The sequence below is a fragment of the Branchiostoma lanceolatum genome, chromosome 9 (genome assembly GCF_035083965.1).
Source record: "Branchiostoma lanceolatum isolate klBraLanc5 chromosome 9, klBraLanc5.hap2, whole genome shotgun sequence".
In the NCBI taxonomy this organism is placed as follows: domain Eukaryota; kingdom Metazoa; phylum Chordata; class Leptocardii; order Amphioxiformes; family Branchiostomatidae; genus Branchiostoma; species Branchiostoma lanceolatum.
Window position 1 is genome coordinate 5,343,445 of NC_089730.1, and position 18,890 is coordinate 5,362,334.

The following is an 18,890-nucleotide window of genomic DNA, read 5'->3' on the forward strand; positions in this document are numbered from 1 at the left end:
CAAATTTTTAGATAGTCCAATAGAAAGCAAATTAGACAACTCAAGACAAGGTTGAAGTACATTGGTGAATTAAACAACAGTACTGGACAAATTCAAACTAATTTAGTTTGTAATTCTCTAAGAACAAATTCATCCAGATGCTTGATCTATTTTCTATCATGTAGTGTTGGATGTTTAACCTTCATTAACATACAAATGAACAAATTAATTCTTAGACATTCACTATCATCTTATAGCCTGATATGCCTAAGATTGAGAAAGAGTTGAGACAAGAAGCACGTACATCCATGAAGCTGCAGGTAGTCATCTCCAGGGTGATACAGCCGAGGGACCACACATCGCTTCTCTCATCGTACGGTCTCTCCAGAACCTCCGGCGCCATCCAGTTCATGGAACCTGGGGGAGGGGGCACACAAAGTGTCAATAGACAAATTTGAAAGACACAAACTGATAATTGTTATAGATTTTGGTCCCATACTGTATTGTCATCGCACACATCTGTAAAGAATAAAAAACGTTTGAGTCACAGAGTCCAGCGACTCACTCTCCGCGGGTGACCTATGCTGTCTGACGTTTCCAGATTTCGCTATACAATGTCGGTAACTACTCCCCTTCCTCACTTGCCTTGACTACAGAGAAAAACAGTTTATTTTGTACTTATCTGTCGTAAATCAGTCAGATTGTAATCAAACACCTGTTTCCTCTGGGTTCAGGGAATGTCATTTGAATATGTTCAAACATGCATGATGATATGGCAGTTTGGGAGCAAACTCCTCCCTATGACGACATCAAATTGAGTCGTTCAAATTCGTCTATTCGTATTCATAAAAGCAGAGGACAGGGAGGAAAACTTGAATATGACACTGTATTCACTTTATAAAACTGAGTGCTCCATGGGATAAACCTGGTCCTCTGGCCACACCAATTTAATTTCTTGGTAAACGGATTTTTTTTTTAATTCTAGCACAAAGAAAATCATGAAAACAGAAGGCTGGGGTGAAAACTTGCACCTGACCCTTTTCATACTGTGTGCACCAAAGTACAAACTTTCCTCTGAGATTCTGTTTTCATGTTGATTTTGGAATTTAACAGTTTTTCAAAAAATCTGTTAACCAAGAAATTAAATTGGTGTGGCCCTATCAATATAACAACAGAAGTTTGGCTTGATATTCACAAACATATCTAAGAAACATATTCAGTGACAACATACAGTTTATTTCTATCCAGATGTCTTCTGAATCAAACACAGTTGTATTTTATGTGCAGTTCTATACAACCAGTTGGGATACATAGGAGTCATTGTGACGGCAAGATTCAATAATGCTTTTACATCGTTTAACCTTCAGCATGTTAAGGTAGCCATTTGGCACCAAATTTGCATTGGTTTTGGGGTAAGGTAGCAGGGAGAAGGCCAAAAAGCAAAGAGCAAAAACTGATCTCTCCTTGGTGCCGAATGTGCCATCCATACAACATCTTGTACATGTAAGTAATTTTGATTCAAACACTTGAATTGCTCAGTACATGAATATGATCATACATGTTACTACCTACTTCTTAAAGGCACCCAAAGCATTATCAGGGCGTTAAAACTGCAAATATTCTGGATAATCTTTGGATGAATCGGTATGAAATTGACATTATTTTTACTTCCGCACATGAGCACATTTGCATCATCATTTCATACATTGGGTGTTTAACAAGAGTGCAGAAACAAGCTGCAAAAGGAGTATTTTATTTATTGGTACCACCTAATAATCAGCCCAGAGTCCAGCCCTAACAGTTTTCTTTCAACTATTTTCTGTAACTTCTGGACATGTGAAGTAACAATGTCCGAGCACATTGAGCCATGATCACGCGATCAACTCTCCAGAAGCTTTCGGGACTCATCGGTCGAAATCGTTCATGTCCGGACGATTTGAAATAATGGCTGCTCTTCATTTCAAGCCACATCAGCTTTTTTTCAAGAATTGAGAAACAACAAATGGAATAGATATGAGCCAAGCTGAATATAAATCAAGAACAACTCACCAACAGTGGTCCTAGTCTTTGTCCTGGCATCCCCCATGACAGTCGCCACACCAAAGTCTCCTATAGATATGGACAGGTCCTCTGTCATGAAGATGTTACTGGGCTTCAGGTCCCTGCAAGATACAACGGGTTTGTATGGTTAGGACAACAGTAAGTCCTTCCCATATACTGTAATTCTTGTTTCTTTCACTGTAACTTAATGTTGATCGTTTTCACGGTCATCTCTATACCGTACGTGTGAACTTATCATTTCCGTGAAAAAAACTATTATTAGTCATGATTCCTTCACACATCCGTTCTGCAAATCACTTGTCGCCACCGTGAAGTTTAAGTTCAGTGAAAATGTCCGTTTTCCTTACACCTTGAAATTTTGCTACCGTGAAGATAAAGTGAATTATAGTATATACTGTCCAGATAGTGCATACATGTAGGGCAGCACCAATCTCCGTTTCAATAGCCCTTGGGCCACACAACTTTGTGCAATCACTACAGCAGGGGACAAGTCCACTGGTAGTGGTGTGAGCTTAACTGCCATAATCTTTCCCAAATGATGAGTGCAAAGCAGAGAAAGCAGTTTGTACCATTTCTTAAGTCTTTGGTATGACTCGGCTCAGGCGATCAAAGTCATCGAACTTTCGGACAGCTTGAAATCTTTCCATACCTAGCATCAAGTGCCATAAGCTCAATTATCAAAAAACTATCTAAAACATGTGTCATTGTGTGATTATATGGTTGCCGGATTCACTGCAAATCACTGTGTTAGAAATACCTGTCCTTGGTGCTGAATACCCAGTTTTATGAGAAAATCAAATTTTAATACATTCAAACTTAAGGCACTGTGCTTTACTGATATGCAAATGATATGCAAATCACGAACATGGCAGACAGAGTGTTGGTTGACATAATTAATGTGAAAATGAAGATCACACAAGTGCATACTCTTAATGGCGAAATGTTTGCGGTGGTTTTATGTTCGCGGTTTTCACGGTAAACTTACCGCAAACTTAAAACCACTGCAAAAATCCATTCCATTGTATAATTGTAGCGCTACTAAATATTGTTTTAAACGTGAACTCAAAACCACCGCGAACACTCCATTTCTCCCTACCGCGAAATTAAATCCCCACGAACATTACTGCATTTACAGTATTCTCTGAATAGCCCTATGAGTCCCTAGGTTTGTCTAGGGACGTCCCTCGGATAGGACGTTAAATGGAGGTCCCATGTTTGAGGGGAGTCACACCTTGAGCACGTAAAAGAACCCACCACATCGTTCCAAAAAGAGTAGGGGCATGCCCCGGTGTGAGTGGCTCAAAACGTTCCGGTCTAAATGGGGTAGGGAATTTCCCGAGCAGCCTTCGTAACCCTTGCTTCTCCTAATGGGTCAGTGAAGTCATGCTTGTCTCGAGCAGTGATGTTTCATACCTAGGGTGAAGAGATGCTGCTACAGTAACAATTAGTTCAGTGCTTAGATGAGTGGCCCCATACAGCCTTGCACTGAGCGAGTTCGTTAAAAAAATTTTTTTTTTAAAAACCTGACTAACCTGTGGATGACTTCCTTCTTGTGCACAAACACGAGAGCCTCTACCATCTGTCCAAACCACTTCTTCAGGATCTGAAATAGAACGGAAAGTAATATCTATGAAGGTTAGACATCTAGGTAAACAATGCATGAAACAAATCAATATCTACAACAGGATAAGATACGAAGATTATTGCCTTCGCCGTAGGCAGAAGGGTATATTCTTAGTCGGGAGTTGTGAAGTGATGGTGTTGGCAATATAACCCTTGATGCCATGAACGGATGTTGGTGATTTTTGGTAGGTAGGTTTCTGTTGGGGAGACAAAGGTCAAGTTCGAAGATAGGTCTTCTAGAGGGTTCCTTTGGTAATGCAGTGGACCTTTTGTATTTGTCGGTTTGTTTGTTGGTGGTATACATGTAACTCGAGAGAAATTATATGGATGGTGATGAAATTAAGTAGGTTGTTGGGGGTTGGGGAAAGGAAGGTCAAGTTTGAAGATGGGTCTTCTGGGGAGTTCCTACGGTACTACAGTGGGCATTTTTTATCTAAATTTTGGAGAAGGATAACTCAAGCAGGGTTTGGTGGATCTTGTTTCCAGATGTCCAGTGACATCCATCATTCTTCTTCAGTTACACTAGAATGAACTTGCAGAACAAAGCAATACCAGTACATGATAACATGTAACTGTTGAGCTTGTCAAAGTCACTAACTCCCAATGCTTGTATTTATGTTGTTGTTCGTTGTGATGTTGAAATTGTGATCACCTTTAGAAGCCATTTTCATCCAAATTAAAGACATATTTGTGAGTTTGAAAGCCACATGTGAAAAACACTATTTGAATTTTATGAGAGTTGTGTCTCACCAGTTCTTCTATGCTCTCCTTCTTGGATCTCTTCTGCCGGAGGACCTTGTCCAGGTCTCCCATCTTGTAGTACTCCATCACTATACACACAAACATGGCTGACTCCTGTAAGGTGAAGGTACAAGACATTGTTCACTTCTGTATTGTAGCATCTATGTACATATAGAATACAACACAGGGTATTCCGTATCACCCGAGGTACCAGCCCGACCGCGGGTAGGATCGCCCGACGGCCGGAGGGCGATCCGACCCGCGGAAGGGCTGCGACTGAGGGTGATGCGGAATACACCGTGTTGTATTTTATTTATGTCATACCCACCTGAAAAAAACACATTTCAATGCGGAATGCGCCAGAACTTGAGAGAGTTTTGTGTCCTCGAACAAAAAACTGTAACAATATCGATTCCAACCTCCAAATCCGGTATACGAATTTTGGACGGCGGCGCAACCGGTGCGCTCGAAATGCATTCTAAATATTCTATGGAACCTTGTGTGATACAACGTTAATACAGAAAATTATCACACGGTCGGGAACACCCATATCGAACGTTTTTCGCTGCATTGTGTACCTGGGCCATGATACCATTCGATATGGGTGTTCCGCACAAGGTGATATTTTGGGTTATCACACACTCAGGCTTCTACTTGTTTCACACAGGCTTCCATAGAATAATTCGCATGCAATTTGCATGTGCCGAGTACAAAAGAAAATTCAAATACCGAATTTCATAGGTTTAAAAGTGATACAGCGTGGAGAAAAAGCACCTACTACATGGAGAGCATTTTCAAGAAACTGCTGTTACTGTCACTAATAGCAATATGCTAAAGATGAACTTTGTGACTTTTAGGGTCGAAGTCCATTTTAGATAAATCTTAGCCATTCAATATGGAATGTCTTTATTAAGTGTGCAAAATGTACCAATTTTTACAAATTTTTAATTTTCATCATGATTGGGTTCCATCATTATACAGAATCTTTGTACAATTACTAGTAACCTTGAAAATTTAATAGATTGTGTAATATTGAAGAGCTTTACTTACCTCCTTGTCCCAAGTGACAAAGAACTCCTTGTACCCACACACATATGGGTTCTTAAGTTCCTGAAGGGCCATGGCCTGTAAGGGGAACACACAGTTACATGTAAGAACAGTACTGTAAAAACTGTTCACATAAAAAAATCAATGTGACAGGAAACGTTATACACGGGCACCCGCAAATGGATTTTCTTTTGTATAGCCTCAACAAAAATCAAAAATCATAACTAGACTACACTATACTGTACTTAGTACTGGAAACTCTAGACCAGTTCTTGTAAAATATCACATAATATTGACCAGCAGCTGAAGTAGCCGTTTGGCACCCAATTCCCCATTGGTTACAGAGTTAGGCAGCAGGGAGAAGGTTAAATGCTGTTCTCCTTTAAGATAATTGTGTTCAATAACATTGTCTTAGATGGTACATTGATACACTATATGTCTTGTGGCAGAGGAACTAAAAGGTAATCTGTAATGCTTTAAAGTATGAGAAGGAAGACTACCATCGTCTAAGTACATAAATGTATCTGATATATAAACGTCCAAAAGACTTGTATATTAATCATAATGATATATTCAAAAATTATCAGCAACATTTTATCATTTGGCAGTTTTTTTTTCATAAAAAAAAGACTTTTGGCATAAAACCTGGTTCTCAAGCTCATTTTCATTAGACTCTGATGAAAGACAGTGGATGCTGTCTGAAACATCTGTTTCAAAAATGTTATCCAGTTTCTTGAGTAACTATTTTTTGGAGTTATCCTGTTTCCGTGCCCTTATTTTTTTTCATTAATAACCCTGCTAGAAAAGGAATATTGGAAAGTCCACATATCTTATCAAGTTGGGTAATGCATATTCGTTTAAGGACTGTACACAAATAGCAAACATCCTGTCATAAAACCTGTAACCAACATATAGTAGACATGCCCGTAGCCAGGGTTTTGAATGGGAGTCAATCTTTAAATTTTTTAATGTTTGAGGGACCAGCGAGCGCCACAGGCGCGAGACGAGTGCTGTAGGCACAAGCTTCCTAGGGGGGGTCCGGAAAATAATTAGAATTATTGAAATTGAACCTTCTAATATGGCATTTCCCGTGTTTTTGAGAGGATTTCAAAGAAAGAAATCAGAGACAAAGGGAGCAGGGTTTTTTTTAGGATTCTAGCCTCTGTGGCCCTACTGGTGATACAAATAAGTCCTCCTTGAAAAAAAAATCTTGAACATTAAAAAGTGGACCTTCAAGCCTGTGAAAGTGGACCTTCAAGCCTGTGGGGGGTTCTTCCGAACCCCCCGAACCCCCCTGGCTACGGGCATGGCAGAGTCTAGAAGAAGAAGTAGTGGGTACAAAAATGTCACCTTACGCTTTAAAGAAAGGTCCAAACATGTTTATACTGCGTCTTGATATTTACTAAATCTCAGAGTCTCTTTCTTCTTTCTCTGCTGACACAACAGGACGACATGTTTGTACAAAGAAACCCGCCCAAAAAGTAAACTGTCACATATTTGTCAAATGCACAAAAACATACAACTGCTCTGGATGGGGTCATGCTTTAGGGTCATCTGAGCAACAAAGGACATTGTCATGTATATTTTTGCTTCTCAAAATTGCTACCTTTTGAACTTAAATGTAACATGACACTACTGTAAATGCATTTAAGCTTGCTTGGTTTATATCTCACGATAAGGCGAAAATGGAGTGTTCGCGGTAGTTTTAAGTTCGCGGCAGTGCTATAGTCACATACTGCTTCAGTAAATAGATAAAATGTTTGCGGTGGCTTTAAGTTTGCGGTGAAACGGACGCCACAAAAACGGCAAACATAAAACCACCGAAAATATTTCTGCATTTACAGTAATGCATTGAATTTTCATCTCATGATGATTTCATTGATGTATTAAGTAACATTGGATTTGTCAGTTAAACTCAGCAAAAAAGGTATTAAAGGTAGTCCCATAGCCTTTTTGAGGCCGTAGGGGCAGTGGGTTGTTATCCACTGTGTCTAGGGCACGGTATTGGAAGGCGGAGCCCAACCTTCTCCTTCCATCGCCTTTTACCTCACCAACTGAAGACAGGTACCCATTTTTACACCTGGAGTGAGGAAACTTGTGTTAAGTGCCTTTCCGAAGGGCACAACATCAGTGGCATGTCAGGGGATTCGAACACAGGACCTCTGGGTTTCATTAGGCCAAACACCTGGGGTTTGAAGGCTTGGCGGAGCTTACCTGTTGTTGTTTTTTTAATGAAATATGAACTTTATTAGCAAAATTGCAGACATACACAGCCTGAATACTATGCCAATTTACATCATCAGTTTAAAGTTAAAAGACTCCTAATATTTATCTACTAGTATCTTGAAAACACTTACAATATTTAAGCGACGGCTATAGTACAATGCATGGTACAACGAAGATACAACGAAGACGAATGTAATCAGCAATATAATTGGAATTGTTGATACAAATGAGAAGATCACAGGTAATCTTTAGATCCATCTTTCATCCATGACAGGTCACCTTTTGTTTCACAAAAGCACCTTTTGTCAATGGATGGAAGATAGATTCAAAGATGGCCCGAAGGCACGATCCTTTCATTTATAATCAGTACGCCTGTCAAACATCTACAAACATACGATTACATGATGACTATGATTATATGAAGGCATTATTGTTTAACTATACATTGAACAAAATATGCTTTTAGCTAAATCACTTGTTTGGATATGTCAAATGTCAGTGTCAAGTAGTATGGGCAAATGGTAGCTTTCGTTGTAAGTAAACACACTTAGCTTTGTAAATAGCATTGTGTTTAGCTATATATAATATTTCATGTGCAAAGCTTAAAATACCAGCTTTTTTAAGTAGAGACTGTTTCATATCTAGAATCAATCTTTTTTCTGTCAATTGTGATGATTATGAAATATGCAATGTCAGGTAAAGGAATGTCTATGATGCACAGGGTGTTTTTACAGTACAGGTGTACAACTCTAATTATTGTTATGAAAAATCGTGTTGACTGTTGTTTGGCTTAGAGCCTCCATGGAAACTGACAGTTTACAATGCCAAGAGGTCACAGAATTACCAGAGGGTACACGTACCATTAATCAAATTTTGACACAACTTATGTTCGCAACAGCTGCTTCATATTTAATCTTCAGCACTCTAAAGTAGCCGTTTGGTACCCAATTCCTTATTGGTTACAGAGTTAGGCAGCAGAGAGAAGGTTAAGAAAATATCATAATAGTAATTTGAAAGATAGGCAGAGAAACACATGTGCAGCTTCACATATACCTTCTCATGTACATTTTGTAGTTCTTTTGAGCAATTCAAGACAATAATCAGAATGATGTACACAAAATTCCAAGGGATCCAGACTGGATACGATAGACGAATTTGAACCACACAAACTCAGGTTTCGTCATAGGGGGGGGATTTTGCTCACAAACTGTCTATGTCACAGTCGTCCGGAAAAAATAGAACGTGTTCGAACGACATTCTCCGAACCCGGAGGAAACTCAGGTGTTTGATTACAATCTGATTGATTTACAACAAATAAGTACAAAGTTAGCAATTTTTTTCCAGAATTTTACGCAAGTGAGGACGGGGAATAGCCACTGAAATTGTACAGCGATATCTGGAAATGTTTCGCGACATGTGTGCGGCACTGGGCTGCCAGCGTTCTCTGTGACACCGGTCGTGGTTTGGGGAAAGTCGTTCAAACACGTTCTATTCTTTATAGTGTGCGATAACATAGTAGTTTGTGAGCAAAATCCCCCTATGACAAAACCAGTTTGTGTGGTTTAAACTCATTCTATTGTTTCAAAAAGTGACCGAGTTCTAAACCTTTTTCCCAAGCCAGCTGGTTTTGCACTCACAAATTGTTTGTTTTTCTTTCAAACCCCGAATCTTAAGTGTGCAAACATTACTTTACAAATTTGGACCATTGTGGTAAAGCACCATTAATGTTTGTAAACATGACCCAGTGTTAAAACACTCCTTTGCACCACCTGTCCCTATACAACTGCTTTTAAGCCCCCCTCTCACTGGACCCTCGGCACGCTGGCGGCGTTGCTGCGTCCTTAACTTGATTTGTGTTACCCTTGACTTTATAATGGGAATATCATTCAAAGCGTACAAGTTTGACCAAATAGACAACAAAACATACAAAGCTTAAAAATATTAGTTTTTTGTTGATGAAATTCGTTGAGTGTTTTGTCAATTCGATCGGCCACAGCAACGCCGCCAGCGTGCCGCAGGTCTAGTGAGAGGGAGGCTTTAGCAATGGGCTCTCGGTACCTACGCAAAATTTGCAGGCTCAAGGCACCTCCTTGAACACGGGACCCCCATTTTGCGTCCCTTCCAAAAGATGGGCACAGCCCCAACTGAGATGTCCTGTCCCAGGATTTGAACCAGGGTTTCCCACTGTGAGGCTGCTACCAAAGAGCTACAAGGATATCCCTATGTATAAGAAGTAGCAGACCATATTATCAAGTACATTTCACAATGAGCCCCATACAAGAACATTCCCTGTACAAATGTAGCTGTAACCAGGTTAAACCAGGGGATTCGGTCTGCCCCTATTGACTTCTATCCCAGACATACCAACAGATTTGCTTTTTGTCCGCTCTCTCCTAGGGAATTGAACCGTCCCTAATACATACTCACACAGACAGGCATTGTGATCACACTGAAACCAAATCCTGACTCATCCTTCTAAACCTGTCCTGGTGACATGTTAAAGCTAACCCTAATCCTAAACAATCTATTTTACCTTCAAGTTGGTGAAACGGAGGTATTGTTAGTGACTTGATGGGTATTTGTGTGGGTGGTGTCAGTTCGCACGATAACTCGAGAATGCTTGGGTGGATTGTCTTGATATTTGGTACGTGGGTAGGTCTTGATGAGATTTTTGGCCCCCTAGTGTTTAATGGTACTGCAGTGGAACTTCCGGTTCGAATTCTGATATCTCGTGTTCTAGACATGCTATGGTCTTACTGTAGTTGTTAGGGGACCCAAACTTATATGTCACTTCTTTCCGAGCACAAGAGCTACAAAATGTATCTACCACCCAAAACTCGGAACCATAACATGTCCAGGACCCGAGATAGCAAAACTGTAAGTTCTGCTGCAGTACCTAGGAAGACTGCCTGGGGGCCCAAAATTTAGCCATTTCCAGTTTTTGTCACAACCTACCATCACACCAAATATAAAACCAATCTATTCGGCCATTCTTGAGTTATCTTGTTCCCCAACACACACATACAGACACACACAAACACGGCCTAAAACATAACCTCCATTCTTCATGGAGGTAATAAGTCAAGGCACAATGCAGCCCCCCAGGGCCCCTGTGTTATTCAATAGGAATTCTAACCTAAACATGAAATCTCTGTGACTAGAGATAGCATCTACCTAGGGGAGGTAGTCTGCATTCCGCGGGACTTGCTATGGACAGGTAAACTTGAAATATGCGAAAAAACAACTAGCTAAGGGTTCTTCCATTGAATGTGTAACACCCCTTTCCAATAATTTAAAGTAAATTTAAAGACTGTGACTGCTGAAAGTCAAAGATTTCACAGATCACTCAACGAATCTCAGAAAAAGTACAAATGTTTTTCTATGCTTTGTGTGCTTCTATTAAATCATACTTCTACATCATGCATCATATTCAAATTACGAAATCAAGAGTCACACAAATCGAATTTTGGTTGCTGTACAGTTGCTAAAGCCGGCGTCATAATTCATGCAAGCCTCGGCCGACTTTGTGGATCGCCCGAAGCTCGCCGAATTTCAAAATCGCCCGAGCGTCGACCATATTTTCCAATGAAAATCTCGGGCGACGTCCGTCGAACACTAAAAACTAAAAATCCTCAATGAGGTGGTACCATCTCTTGGACATGGACAAAGTTTAAGTATTTGACTGACCTGGTAAAAGGCGAATATTTGGATCAACTCTTATTTCTAAAAATTGCCCGAAGTCCGCGTTATCGACAGGACGTCGGCCGTACTTCGGCTGAAAATGCACATTTGAAGATTGCCACACGTCGGCCGAGCTGAATTTCTTATTTGTGACGGGGTCTTAAGCAATCGCTGTCTAGTAGAAAGGGGTATAAGGGAAATCAACAATTTGTTTTTTGACAAAATGGCCTGAACGGATATTTCCAAACATTGAATTTTCCTTGTTTCAATTTGTTTCAAATTTGTTTGTAGACATTTGTATCTACTGTATCATCAGACTCAGAGAACATAGTTTACTATAATCAGAACAATACATAATATGATGTCCCTTGAAACTAGTTAACTTTTCAGAAAAAGATTAAGACTTAGTCCTTTAACTTTCTCCCTGCTGACATAAAAAACATGGTATGTAACAGGGAAAAGAATTAAGTCAACACAAATCTGTTCAAAACAACCTCCTTGGTTAAAACAAGACATATGTTGAAAGCCTGCTGTGATTATGGGAAAGATCAAGCTTTGATGAAAACTGTACTGTGACGAAATCAAACTTAGTCCCAGCAAATAGTTAAGCCACAAATCTGAAGCGACTGACATTTTTCTGTCGTGGAAACGGAGCTTGATTTCACCTACAGATGCCAATACATCAGGTAACCCAGCAATAGATCTGTTTATACCTGCTAGCACAGGAACATAAATTGAAGCAGTTAGGGGGACTAGTATGAAGCCATTATAAAACACCTCACAAAGAGTCAGGGGAAACTAATTCAGATTGTTTTTTGTTTGTTTTAAATTCCCCTAGAATGTTAATAAAACAGATAACCAAGATAGCAAAAAATGGAAGAAACACAACATATATTATGATAGAAAATGCAGCTTTTGAGAACATTTGAATAATTATTGTTCTAAATTCAATGTCATTTGTATTGTTTCGGATTCAATGTCATTTGAACTGTTCCGGATTCAATGTCATTTGAATTGTTCTGGATTCAATGTCATTTGAATTGTTCTGGATTCAATGTCATTTAAATTGTGCCAGATTCAATTGTCATTTGAATTGTTCCGGATTCAATGTCATTTGAATTGTTCCGGATTTGATGTCATTTGAATTGTTCCGGATTCAATGTCATATGAATTGTTCCGGATTCAATGTCATTTGAATTGTTCCGGATTCAATGTCATATGAATCGTTCCCGGATTCAATGTCATTTGAATTGTTCCGGATTCAATGTCATTTGAACTGTTCCAGATTCAATGTCATATGAATAGTTTCGGATTCAATGTTAATAATAGTTACTAACTGCAACATTAGCTCCTAAAACAACAGGAGCTAATTGATTCATTAGCATACAACCTTGTCTTAACTTACTATTCTATTGAACCATCTGAAATTGTCTTTACTTCATTAACATGTCTATTCAGAGGTTTAGTATAAAAACCTAGTTCTACCAGATCTGTCCTTAGTCACTGACGAAAGATAGCAGATGCTATCTGAAAAGTCTGTTTCAAAATTTTATCCAGTTGCTTGAATAACTATTTTTGGCGTTACTAACTGTACATTTTTTTCTTACAATTTACTTGATGATGTATTTTGTTTGTTGCAGGGGAGACAACTAGCAGATGAGTAACCACCTATATTGTCTCCCACTCCATTTTGTAAATTGAAAAGTTTGATATTATTAAAGAAATAATGTTCAAACTGAGTAACCATTTTACCAAATTTTAAACAAGTGGAGGGACACTAACAAAACAAATGTTGGGCAGCTTAACTCAACTATCTCTACATGTAGCTAGAGGAGGTTGGGCAAATACGATAAAACTTTAACGGTGGCACGTTACCTCCTTAAAAGCTTTGTTTGCCTCGCTTTCGTCGTTACACTCCACCTGCAAAACAACAACACAGAGTCAATATCAACGATCAACGCAAACGACGTACATTGTACACTGCGAAGGTATGAAACACCTGCATCTGAAACATGCTCGTTTATTTTGTTCACTCAGACCCTTGTAGTGCCTAGTGTATATACATGTAGTTTCCTTGCTGTTTCTAAGAAGGGTATATTTTTACAGTGAAGGGTTGCTAGCCCATTGCCTTTAACATGCTTGAGGCACCTCCTCGAACAAGGAACCCCCATTTTACGTCTCTTCCGAAAGACTGGTGCAGCCTCAACCGAGATGCACCCCCCAGAATTTGACTTTGAAATAGGGTCTCTAAGTTCTGTATCTGTATCTATAGTATATAGCCGGTATAACCGCCATTAGGCGTAACACACCAGCTTCGCAGGCACGCGGCGCGGCAGCAGCTGGTCATATTACACCGAACAGTCTGTTACACCTAGTCTTTGCATATCTGACTGCAACCGTTCTTTAAAGCTACTTAGTGAGGAAGCTCCTACAGTGCTTGATGACAACGAGTTCCATTCTACTATGGTTATCGGAAAATACAAATTTTTGAACACATCAATCCTTGGTTGGTAGCTCTGGTACTTAAAAGCATGACTATTTCTAGTCCTCTTCTGAGCTGGCATTAAATACTTATCAGTCGGTACGTCCACAAGTTTATTAGTCATCTTGTACATCATGCAAAGTCTGGACATTGTTCTCCTGTCCTCAAGTGGCATCCATTGCAGATCTGCTTTCATTTTGGTTACACTAGAACCCCTGTCATAGTTGTTTGTGCAGAATCTAGCAGCTCGGTTCTGCACCCTCTCCAGTTTATCTCTATCCTTCTTTGTGTATGGATCCCAAACTGTTGCAGCATATTCAAGGTTTGGTCTTACTAGAGACGTGTATGCCAGTGCTTTTACCTTTGCTAGGCATGCCCACAAATTATGTTTGATCACTGTAATAAGTTGCTACTTACTAATTGGAACTAGGAGCTCAACTATGATACTGCTACCAGTTGAGCTACACTGCTACAGGGACATACCTACATGTACATTGTATACCCATCTGATTTGCTGTTCCTAGAGTCTAAAAGAACTGAAAGATCAACATGAAAAAGTACTACATACATGTATAGTCTAAGGGAAATGTCTATACCTATTATGTATGTAGTAAGTAAACACAGTTTGATGGAACAAATTCATGTAGTAGTCATATTTTCATCTTAAGCTGTTATAGAATTTTTGCTTTGAAATGTTGCTATTAAAACCAAGAAAATAAATTAATTGGGCCTACATGTATGTAACTTATTTTTGCTGCACCGAACTGATATTTCTTGGCTTTCTGTGACTTTTCAAGGACTTGAAGCTAAATTACATCAACAATAGAGCAACCAGGTACTACATATACATAAACGCGCTGGTTCAAGACACGATTATACTTCTATTTCACTTTCTAACCCCCACACAGCAAAGTAGCAATTTACTCAGGGTTCAGGACGTAGTTGATTCAGTTGGAAGCCAAATTGGACAGAAAGTCTTTGAGCAATTGGCAGCTATACCCAAACCTTTAAGAGTTGATCTGGTAAAAAGTCGGAATTGAGTAGCCTGGGGGCAAATTTCTGCTTGAACCTCTTTTGAGAATGTGAAACTTGTAAATTACATGTTTCAGTCACCGACCTCATGTTTGTTTTGGTCTAGTTCGTGGGAACATTTTCCTCTTCCAATTTCTATAACAGATGAACATAGATCTAATTGATTAAACTCTTCAAAGGCAACCAAAGCAATATTAGGGCCCAAATATGGAAAACAAAATGATGAAATCTTTATAGTAGAGACATTTACTAACAATATTTAGCACATTTGCTTAATAACTTCATAACTTCATTCCTACAAAAACCCTGGCGACAATTTTCAGTGAGTTCTCACATCACAGCGACGCCATATTTTTGCATGATAGACGACGCTACATATTGTGATAGTGTTGTTTGAACAAATCATGTATAGAAATGATTTAATATCAAATTGACTTTCAAAATCTGATTTTGGGGCCCTAATATTGCTTGGGTTTCCTTTAAAACAGTTTTAAATCAAAATATTCTAAAACGTTTCCGTGCATATTGTAACATTTCTATGCAATTCAAAAATCTTTGAGGCTGAAACAAAATGACAGGAACTCTTACTCAGCGAAATTGACAAATAATAGAGTCCAGACGACCATATAGGGCAAAGTGACGATCAATATATACCATTCTTTAATATCAATAATTAATATGCACATTGAACGGAAGGACAGGGCATTCTAAATGGGACTAATAATAACTGGACATTTAACAAAGGCAAATAAGTCAACTACATAAAACGCTCCATTAAATATAGATAATCATACTTAGTCAAGATCATACAAACAATGAAATGAGTGCTTCTCAAGAGTTTGCGTTTTAATAAATCATTCCAAAGGCCATGTTTTTCCTTTTCAACAATTAATTATGTCCATTTCATAGAAATAAATCTTCTGAAATCAACTTTCTGAAAAGGTTTTACTTTTGATAAATACATTGATGGACAAAAGCATGTTTTCCACTTGATATGTTAAAAGATATTTGACAAAACACTAACACTACCTCTAGGATTCTAAGTACATTTTGTGCACTGTATAGTTGAACTTTGCCCGCATTTTGTGTTCGAAAAACACGTTATCTTGTTTACAGATAAAATACCTGTGATAAGGGGTTTAAAACACTCTTTGGTATCCAGCGGCAAAAACCTAGGATACCTTTAACATTTGTAGAAGAGAGCGCAGTGCCATTATGATAGCTATTCTTCTGCATTTTTTATGTTGTGAATACATGTAGCTGAACATTATTGTAACAAATCATCTACAATTCATAAGACTGAATTTATGGCTGACCTATTGCATTTTACAAGACCAAAAGAATTAGACATTTCTTTTTTGCTTTCTTCCTGTAGACACAGCTGTTAGCTATTAGTGTATATCTAAACAGTTTGATCAAAAAACAAATGACGAAATTTCGACCGGATGCAATAATCTTGTATTTTGGGATATTACATGTGAGTTTGTTCCAAGCTTAAAAAGGGAATAGACGTCTTGCGGTGTCTTGCATATTTCTGCACAATAAACAAATATAGATGTGACTCTTCTTCTTTATTTTTCAGGTTAAAATTTGCTGAAGATTCTAAGCCTATATACCGACTGTAAGGTTTGATCCACTCACACCGGGAAGAACCCCTACTCTTTTCGAAACGTGTGGTGGGTTCTTTTACGTGCTTGAGGTGTGGCTCTCCTCAAACACGGCAGTATTCAATGTCCTATCCGAGCGAAGTCTCTAACCAAAGCTTAGAAAGTATACAGGGTTTTTTCTCTGAGTAAAACCTTCTGTGAAAAGGTCTGCGACAACAACGCTGAGCCATTTGTTAACTCGAAACCACTTCCCTGAATGGGATTACTAGTGAAAATCACTGTTGCCATGCCTGGGAAATTACATTTCAGAATTCTCAGATCAAGTTCCTGCTTCGAATATCATAACACCGCACCCGAAAACCTAACGTCTAACTTTGAAGTACAAATGTCCAATGTGTAAAAAAGAAAGCAAAAAAAATACAAAATTACCGTTTGCAATTTAGGTAGATGAAATATTTATTTAAATTTCAAGTTTAACTTTTTCAACATTTCATTCTATCCGGTCTTTGATGGCAGCTACATACATTTCAAGACTGTAACTAAAAGAAAGCCAAAAGGTCTTGAGGAAGCATTTAGAGTTCTTAAATTGTTTTCACTAACAGCAACAAGAATTTTTAAATCAGATCACTTCCTGGTGTCTAATTTACATCAAAAGGGACTGCCCTTAATTAAGTTTTCCCTTGGGCGGCATCAAAACAATTACTTGTCTGTCTTCCCCTTTTTCTCTTTATTTCCGCATTCCAAAACTACTCAAGCCACTTTAAAGAGAAAGCAACTCAAATCTCTTGGGACAAACTCTTACCAATTTTACACAATGCAAGTTGATTTATAAGAACAATCCCATACTTGAGATAATTGACAAACTAGGTGACAGCTTGCAAAAAAAAGTGCTGTATAGGAACAGTATCTAATAGTTGCTAAGTACTTTAAGAAAGGTAACAAGATCTTTGTAGACTATACGGATGGAAGGAAAACTCTAAGATAAGTCTCAATGGTGTGTAGTGTGGTGTAGTGGGCCGTATACCAAACACACGAACAAACACACCTCCAACAACAAACATAGCAACACACCCCGGCAAACTGTCTAAACACAGCTCTTAGAACAAGAAATCGACAACAACAACAGCCAATATTGTATACTTTGTGGCAAATTTACTGGACATAAAACTAACAGCTTGGCAAATATAGTACAACTTGTGTAAAGTTTAAAATGTCATATCAAAACGACGTGACACCGCCCCCCTCCCCCACGAGACTTACCTTCTTCAAAACATACTTCCGACCGTCGATGCGATTTTCGGCGAGGAATACAGAGCCTTGCGCACCCTTTCCTAACCTCTGCAACACCTGTAATCGAAAGAATACATTCTTATCTTCCTCCTGCACAAGTATGGTGGCCCAAAAGTGAAGGAATCGGTCAGAAATTAAAGAAAAGTGTGAGAAGTTTTGGGACAGTACCTTGTAGTTCTCCATCTTGTCGTGTTCTCGGTAACCACACTAAACATTACGGCGCGCGCATGCGCACTGGCCGCCCGCAGCAGACAACCACTAACCCTACCCGGCATGCACCGCACGCACCCACCTGTTGATGAGAGAAAGTCTGTTTTAATTGTTGCCATGGCAACGGAAAGAGATAGTGATCTCTGTCTGCGATCATTAGGATTTTAAGAATGTTTTTGAATGGATTTTGAGAAAGAAATTAGCGTGCCATTGTTTGTTAACTTCAGACAAAGCGGTTTCCAGAGTGACGTTTCCTTGTAGATTCTATGACCTAGGGCAGATTTTGTCATCTCTGCTCTCAAACGATGACTATATGTTAAAAGATAACTAAACAATGATTTGTATATTTGCAATTTCCATTGTTTCTTGATTTTTTTTTTTGTTTTCTTGGTTTTGTGTTGTTCCCTTTTGTTGGCAATAAGCCCTCGAATATGAAGTTGTACTTCTATTATTTTCGATTCGTTTTTATTCCATATTTGTATAATCAACAGAAATGGACATTTTTTTGCAAGAGTGCTCACTTTAAATGCTTAATCTTTAAGAGTCCTCAAGCCCCCAAAACTGATGTTTTGGTGAACATATTTCTTGACAAATTGGAAACGTGTTCAAATCGGTGTTATTAATTAAGATGACTTTCGTTTGATGACAAGAGGAAGTGCAGTCAAGAACATTATAAGCTAAAGTGGCGCATTTAATATATGCAAGACAAGATTTATGTCATGTATAGTTTTCCATAGATCCGCAAGGCGGCGTTTGTAAACACGCCCAAACCATTCATGCGTTCATCACAAAGAAACATCTGCTAGCCCTAGATACCATCCTGTCCAGTGCACTAGTGTGACATGACATTGCAATAGCGTGTCTCCTTTGCTATGGGGACTTTTATATGACCAAAAAAAGGATTGTTCCAT

General features: G+C 38.8%; 1 protein-coding gene across 2 annotated transcripts in view; it reads right to left on the reverse strand.

Moving 5' to 3' along the window:
• The window catches only part of LOC136441467 (serine/threonine kinase-like domain-containing protein STKLD1), a 32,313-nt gene extending 14,251 nt beyond the window's left edge, over nt 1–18,062 (reverse strand). Inside the window, exons 1-8 of one of the 2 annotated variants that reach the window (XM_066437758.1) lie at nt 17,938–18,062; nt 17,740–17,826; nt 13,234–13,278; nt 5,455–5,529; nt 4,414–4,518; nt 3,573–3,643; nt 2,029–2,141; nt 284–396 (exon numbers count right to left, since the gene is read on the reverse strand). In XM_066437758.1, the coding sequence (XP_066293855.1) occupies nt 284–396; nt 2,029–2,141; nt 3,573–3,643; nt 4,414–4,518; nt 5,455–5,529; nt 13,234–13,278; nt 17,740–17,826; nt 17,938–17,952 (624 nt within the window). In that variant the 5' untranslated portion in view covers nt 17,953–18,062. Of the gene's footprint in view, nt 1–283; nt 397–2,028; nt 2,142–3,572; nt 3,644–4,413; nt 4,519–5,454; nt 5,530–13,233; nt 13,279–17,739; nt 17,827–17,937 lie in introns of those variants that run through there. The other variant, XM_066437757.1, reaches the window with a different exon arrangement.
• Nucleotides 18,063–18,890: the final 828 nt, after the last annotated feature.